Source organism: Wasmannia auropunctata, unplaced genomic scaffold (assembly GCF_000956235.1).
Source record: "Wasmannia auropunctata unplaced genomic scaffold, wasmannia.A_1.0 LD334249.1, whole genome shotgun sequence".
NCBI lineage: Eukaryota > Metazoa > Arthropoda > Insecta > Hymenoptera > Formicidae > Wasmannia > Wasmannia auropunctata.
Window position 1 is genome coordinate 10089 of NW_012028641.1, and position 7805 is coordinate 17893.

Genomic DNA, 7805 nt, shown 5'->3' on the forward strand with positions numbered 1-7805 from the left:
GAGCAACGCATGTTCATACAAAAGAAATTTGTTGACGCTTTGACGCTTATCACGCACCATTCTTTCCTCATTGAGAGAGTAGCGATGAATATTATAATTATAAGTGTAATATAGTAATTTGTTTTTACCGGTTGCGCAACCTTTATAAGAATCATAAGAATTAAAACGTATCATATAAATTAAACTCCTCGTAAGAGTTAAAACGCATTGTATAAATTCAATTCCTCGTTAGAGTTAAAGTGAATCGTATAAATTAAAACACATCATAAGAGATATCCATGATCAACGTATACGCGTGTGAATGATCTAGGATTCGACTGGTAATGGACATAGGTACTTCGAAGACCTCTTTAATTCTCCGGTCATGGTTTTGACTGTGGTGGCTCGTACTACGCTATAATTGCCTGGATGTGTTTTTATGACTCGTCCTAGCGCTCATTGTGTGCATGGTAAAGTCTTGACCTTTATTAGCACAGTCCCAACAGTCCCAACAGTGAGCTTTGGTCCATTTTTAGCCTATTTGTGACGTATTTGTAATTCGTTTAAATACTCGAAGTGCCATTGTGCCCAAAAGTCTTGTCGCACCTTTGTAATATGTTGCCAGGTGGACAATCGATTAGCTGGAACATTTGTCACCCTCTGACAACGTCGTCAATGGTTTGCCAATTAAACAGTGAGCCGGAGTTAATACTAATAAGTCATTAGGATCGGAGGACAAGGAAGAGATCGGTCGGGAAATCAGATGGCCTCGACTTCGATGGCGAAGGTGTTTAGCTCTTCGAATGTTAATAGACTGTCGCCAACTACGCGTTTGAAATGATGTTTAACAAGTTTTATTGTAAATTCCCAAAGACCAGCAAAATGAGGTGTTGCGGGAGGTAAAGTGCCATGTAATGCGCTGCTCGCTAGCGAATTTATTATATATACGGTGTTTTTGTGTTCTTCGGAACTAAATAAAACGTATAGCTCTTTTAAATGATTGTTGGCGCCCATGAAGTTGGTCCCATTATCAGAGTAGATGTGTCCTGGTACACCGTTTCTTGCGATAAAACGACGTAACGCTGCTAGATATCCGTCCGTGGATAAATCGCTAACAACCTCAAGATGTACCGCCTTTACTGACAGGCATACAAACATTCATACATAAACCTTAATTCGTGCCCGATTACGATATTTCTTTTCTTTAATATAAAATGGGCCGCAAAAGTCGATGCCGCAATTAGCGAATGGTGTTGCTTCACGTACTCGCGTCGGTGGAAGATTGCCCATTTTATATTCAACAGTGTTATCATCGAATCGAGCGCAATGCATGCACGCGCGTATAACTCTCCGCACTTGATTCCGATCATCAAAAAGCCAAAATATCTGTCGTAGAATGTAAAGAGTTATTTGAATACCAGCGTGAAAGTGATTTTCGTGGATTTCGTGAATGATGCTGTCAGTTACGTGATGACGACTCGGAAGTAATATCGGATGCTTTTGTGAAAATGTTAATTTCGATTTTCGAAATCGTCCCCCAACGCGGATCAACTCATTCTCATCTAGAAATGGGTCTAACAATAAGTTAGCTATCTTACCTTTACATTCAGTTTTATTGTTCTTAAGTTCTTTAAGCTCATCCGGAAAACGCATGACTTGAATAATTCTTAACGTTCGTATTTCCGATTCGTTGATTTCATTCGCGCATAATGGACCGATGAATTTATTAACAGGCCGCCAACAAAGACAGTACGCAGTAATTCGGAGCAACTTGGAATACGAGGAATATATTTCGAACATTTCAACATTATTGTGAACGGTTGTTAAACAGACATCCTTTCTCAATTCTAGTATCTCAATGGTCCTTGTAATCTCGGTAGGCTAATCGGTCTCATCTCTGATTAGCCAAGAAGGTCCTGTGAACCATATATGATTCTGCACAAACGCATGAAGCAACTGATCCCTTGAAACTGCGCCCGCGAGATTATCTTCCGAACGGATATGTCGCCAATCACTGGCCGCAATGAAATCTCGAACTTCCGCGACACGATTTGCAACGTAAGTTTTAAGAAGATGGGGTAACGTTCTTGTCCGGTGCAACACGATGGTGGAATCGCACCAAAAAACTGTCTTACTCGGAACAATGCCTAGTACTTCCTTTGTTTCGTGATATAATCGCGCCAGTAACAACGCTCCACAAAGTTCGAGTCGTGGTATTGTAACAGTTTTCAGAGGCGCGACGCAAGATTTTGCGCATAATAGCCTGACAATCGTATCATCATGTTTCCCGATTGAACGCACGTATAAGCATGCTCTGTAACCGACGTTACTGGCATCGCAGAACCCATGGATTTGAACATTGGAATAATTGTCTATTAATAAATTTCGATCAAATGAAATTTGATTTATTAATTCTGATTGTTTTGTGAATGGTGACCACTCGGTGTATATACTTTGAGGAACAGATTCGTCCCAATGTAATTCACATCGCCACATATCTTGCATCAATTTTTTTACATATAAAACGACAGGACTAACAACTCTAACGGATTAAAGATCTTTGCAATTTTAGAAAGTATATTGCGTTTTGTCAACCTTACATTACATTCGACCGAATGCGTTGAATAGCGTATTTTGTCCTTGTAAAACTCCATTTTATATCCAGCGATTTCAATGAATAATTCAAATTGAACGTAAGATTCGCGTGTACTATGTTGGTTGTTAAATCACAGATAACCCGTTTATCGTTAGAAGCCCATTGTCTTATGACAAAACCGCCCCGAGCAAGTAATGCAATTATTTCATCTCTAATCGTTTGCGCTTCACTAATGCTGCTTGCACCGACAACTAATTATCTACGTATAGATGTGACTCAATAATCTCAGTCGCTCTAGGATATGTACTTTTTTCATCGTCTGCGAATTTTTTAATAGCACGGGTTGCGAGGAAGGGCGAAGAAGAGATTCCGAATGCGAGAGTGTTGAGCTAAAAGATTTCGATTTTATCATTTCTACGCCATAAGATGCGTTGATACTGTCGCATCTTCGTGATGCAACAGTACCTGCAAGTACATTTTTTCAATGTCTACAGTAATGATGTATCTGTATACGCGAAACCGGATTAGATGCGAAAATAACTTATTCTGAATCGTTGACCCGATTATTAGCATATCGTTTAGTGAGTTGCCGTTAGTTGTTTTGGCTGATGCATCAAATACTACTCTTACCTTGGTGGTATTACTTGATTGCTTAATGACCGCGTGATGAGGTATATAATATCCTTCACCATTCTTTTCGGGATCTTCTATCAGGGACATGTATTTCAAATTTAAGTATTCTTCCATGATTCGAGTATATTCCGTTTTTAATGTCGCGTTTGCGTTTAATTTGCGTTCTAATGACATTAAATGCTTGAGAGCTACGCTTCTCGATTCGCCAAGCCGTATATTCGAATTGCGAAACGGTAAATGGACTGTGTAGTGTCCACAGTCGTCGCGAGAAACTGTTCTTAAAAAATGTCTCGCATTTCTTCCGTTGATTTATCTCTTGCCATTTCCTCGATTGTCCAAAATTTAGTTATTTGATTTTCTAAATTTGTTAATCCGCATATCGTTGTCTTCGACAACCCTTGTGTAGACGAAGTTCGAAATTACTATAGTAGGTGGCAGTAACATAGACCAGGGATTTTTGGAAGACAAGCGGTTTCATTTTTAATTATCAATGTATTACTACGCCAAGAGGTTGTGCTGTTACATGCCCGTCTAGAGATTCGATGCTTGCTCATTCTTCTTTGTTCTTAACGTTTTCAACATATTTATACGGAGACATATATCCACGTTTTGATATTATTCTAATAAATATTCTTGATATAATTGAGCCACGAGTGTTGTTGGAGATCCTGATACTGTCCCTTCCGAATTAGAAGTAACACTTTGCAATGACGCGCCACTGGCAACTACCCAACCGAGTCGTGTTTTAGTAAATACAACTCACGATCCTCGCGTGATAAATTTATCTGACCGACAGAAAATAATGCTAACTTTAATCCGGATCTAATTAGTAAATCGACTGGACGTGGCAAATGAAATTCCGAATCGGCTATTCTAATATTCGAAGGTATTTTAATCAACTCTTGTGGGAAGATCTCGAATGAAATTAGATCTACGATAGTCATCGTTAAACATGTTAATTCTTTACGAAATTTGTCGTGTTTCGATTGTATTGTGATCTGTATTATACCCTTCGATTCCGTATTCTTGCCATTTATTGCACCGATCGATAATGAATGTGTAATTATGGACACGCCCAGATGTTTCGCGATAGACTCGGAAATAAAATTTGTAGTGGCGCAATCCAGCAAAACTCGGTATTCAACAGGGTTATTTTTACAGTCATAAATATAAACTAATGCGCTTGTTAGTAAACTGTGGGGTAAAGAAATGTAAAATCATTACGAGGTTCGTGTTCGATCGCCGTGCGCGTGTTCTACTCATGATGTTTTGTCATTGTTCTTAGACTCGATACCCGATGTGTTTGATTTAATCGTATTTGCAAATCTATTTAGATGCAGTAGTGTGTTGTGTGACAAATCGTGCAGCTCGAAAATTTGCACTATTCCGATGGGAACGCAAAAAATTATAACACAGTTTCGTATTTTTTACAGCTTTGATGCGTTTGGGTACAGATAATTGCTTAAATTTGTCACATAGATAAAGAGAATGTCGTTTATTTTTACATACCGGGCAATTACGTGAAGTGTTTAGTATGAACGTTTGATTTGAAGGATGACTTCGTTTCTTTTTTGTAGGAGGTTCGTTTTTTCCCTTATCTGAATCGACTGCCTTGGCTCTCTCGCGTTTTGATGCGCAAACCGCGGCCTTATATACGAATTCATACATTTGATCAACTTTTGGAAATTCCTCTCTTTTAAGAGCCGCTTCTCATTTATCCAACGTAATTTTCAGTAACTTGCTTTCTAACACGTGCACAATTATTTCCGGATTAACGGATACTCTCAGAGAATTCAACGATGCGACGTGCTGTTGAGCGTCGTCCGTGAGCTTAGATAATCCACTTGTGGTCTCCTTTTCTAATACCAGCAAGTTTAAAATTAGCAATAAATATCGTGAAATTAATATCCATTTGACTTTGTAAGTGCGTTCTAATAACTCCCACGCTTTAGCATAATTTATCCCGTCCACTTCGAGGATCTTTATTTTATTAGCGGTGTCTCCGATCAACGCGGAATTTAAATAATGTAACTTATCGATGTCGGACAGATCTATCTGTAATCCTATCATGTTGTTGAAGGCGTTTTTAAATAACAACACTCGAAATTACCAACGTGGGCAGATCGAGGCGCATCAGGCAATTTGATACGACGTTTCTTTATAACTACCGCGGGTTCCGTCGGAGCATTGTCCGAGTGTCATCACTTGAAATGCCAGCCGTGAATGTATTCGCGACATTAATTTTCAATTTTACCCGCGAGCGAATAAAATCGTTCTTGAATATTTATAAATTCGCTTTGACGTGCATCGTTCAAATCAAGCACAAAGAGTTCATCATTATGTTCCTTGAACGCGTGGTACAGATCCGTTAAACGAGCATTGCGTAGTTTCAATGTGACGTTATCTAATCTACTTTGGTCGAGAAGATTTGAGATAACGGTGATTTGGGACTTTAAGGATGTTCGTTTTTGTAACAGAAATTTGATTCTATTAGACATTATAATATATGTGTCGGAAATAAGATGGATTGGCTCACGTTAATTGGCAATTCGTGTGGCGCGCGGTCTGCTGCTTATCATTTCGAAGTTCTAGAAGGCGGTGGAAACTGGGAAGATTGCTGGCTGCTTTCTCAATGGTCTTGTCGATGACCAATCTCTCTCTGGCTTTTCGTTGAACTGTGTTTCGGTTGTTTATGTGGACGTAGGTGGTGATAGGAGATCAGGAGAAGGAGCGCAATGAAAAGTAATCCACAAATGACTCCGATTATAATTAACAGCTTGGATATATTTTGGATATTTACAAGGGTAGGAAATGTCAGTGTAAGATTCGTAAATGGATTGTCTCCAAGGAGAGATAGGAAGTAAGTCGGGTGGCATCCGAAGGTGCCCGCGCCAAGAGGTGCGAAAGTTAGCGCCGGTGAGGCAGAAGATTCTCCCTTTCCAATGCGCTAAAGAAGGCCTTCGTTCGGTCTTGTACGAAGGGCCTGCGCCGGAACCGCGGGATTGGCCTCAACGGGATTGAGATCACCGATCTCAATCTGGTGCGGTCCGGAGACGCCTGCGCGATCCGCCGAAGAAGGTCCGCGAACCGTCCTGGGGACCCGGACGGTCGCAAGCGCCTTGACGGTGTCGTTGGCTGGTGGCTCGGCGTGCGGAATGTCCGGACGGAAGGACCCTTCGGACGTCCGGGTGTCAGCGGCTTCGTCGGACTGTGTTGCTTCGAACGCCCAGGTGTCAGTGGCTTCGTCGGCGTCCTGACCGGCGGACTAGGCGGTGTGATGACCTCCTCGGTCTGTGTCCCTCGGCTGACCACTGGCCGGGTCGAGGGTCCGAGGGTCGCTGCGCAGCCGGCCGGGTGACGTCGATGGGCGTCAGACGCCGGGAGGAAAGCTACTCCCGGGTCAGGTCGGCTCTCGGGAGTCTCGTCGGTCGCTGGGGCTTCCCGCGGTGACGAGCGGCTGCTCACCTCGAGGGGACAAGGTGGTCCCCTTTTCCACGCCCGCGGCGTGGTGGCGGAGCTTCTCCTCGTGGAATCGGCGAAAGTGGCCCGGATGGGCGGACTCGGGATGAGACCGCGAGGATACAGACGCCTGGTGCGTGCCTTGAATCGAGAGGCCGGGACTCCCGCTTTCTCTCGATTGCAAGGGACCGAGCTCGCTCTGTCGCTGGGTACACCAAAATACTTTCAGAATGATGGCCTACGCAAGCTTACACCACTCTGAGAGCAAAAGAACGTGCCGGAGACCACTCACGGAGCCATAGATATAGCAGGCGTGGGTGAATTTTAATTACGAGAAAAGTAGCGGCGCCTGCGGCACCTAGCGGTGGCGCCGCGCACCACTCTCGTCACGTGGCGGGCGCGCGGGCCCGGCGTGCGGGCCAGACGCGCGTGCCGTAACGTAAGCGCACCGTCACATTTATATCGACGAGACCTCACAGGAAACACCAAAATGTTTTATAGATCGGTGGAACAAATCAATATCCACACGCGTGTCTTTGTATAAATATAAGCTTTATTACTATTGCAAACTTGAATCGAAACATGTAAATATAATTGAAATCACGACAGCGCTTAGGGACGAGCAATTGTTTTAAGTCGTGTTGGGACAACGCTTGGGGGCGAACGAATTGAACACCCTGAGTCCTCGTATCGATTCTAGATCCGTGTTGGAGATGCTTTCGTTAATTTAATTAAAAGACGAATGCCTAAATTCCAGTGACAACGACCCCCCACAAATGGCCAAAATTACCACTTCCTAAACTTTATTGGTCCGCGTGATCGGCCACGTAACGGCGACGAGGCGCGCACCCACAGAAAAATTTCTGTATCTAATGCTGATAATTCTTCCTTGTCATAAAATAATTGATATAGGGACAATCATAATTATGTTGAGAAAAGAATATTTTATTCTTAAATGAAAATATTTTAAAATCAACAATAAAATAATCTTGATGATATCTCATTAATTTTCTTAGATTAGACAACGTAGAAATTTGTAGCAATCTCGTAATATTCTTGATATAAGAATACACTGATTTAAAAAAAAAATCTTATTTTATTCTTGCAAAAAGAGTTTGTATAACGTTACGAATCGTAC

At 42.1% G+C, this 7805-nt stretch overlaps 1 protein-coding gene across 1 annotated transcript; it reads right to left on the minus strand.

The window, feature by feature from the left end:
• Window positions 1-6115: 6115 nt before the first annotated feature.
• Window positions 6116-6967, minus strand: LOC105458963 (leucine-rich repeat extensin-like protein 5). Its single transcript, XM_011704602.1, has 2 exons — window positions 6960-6967; window positions 6116-6872 (listed from the first exon to the last, which is right to left on the minus strand). Exons 1-2 carry the CDS (start codon window positions 6965-6967, stop codon window positions 6116-6118), a joined length of 765 nt encoding a protein of 254 aa, XP_011702904.1.
• Between the last annotated feature and the right edge of the window lie 838 nt (window positions 6968-7805).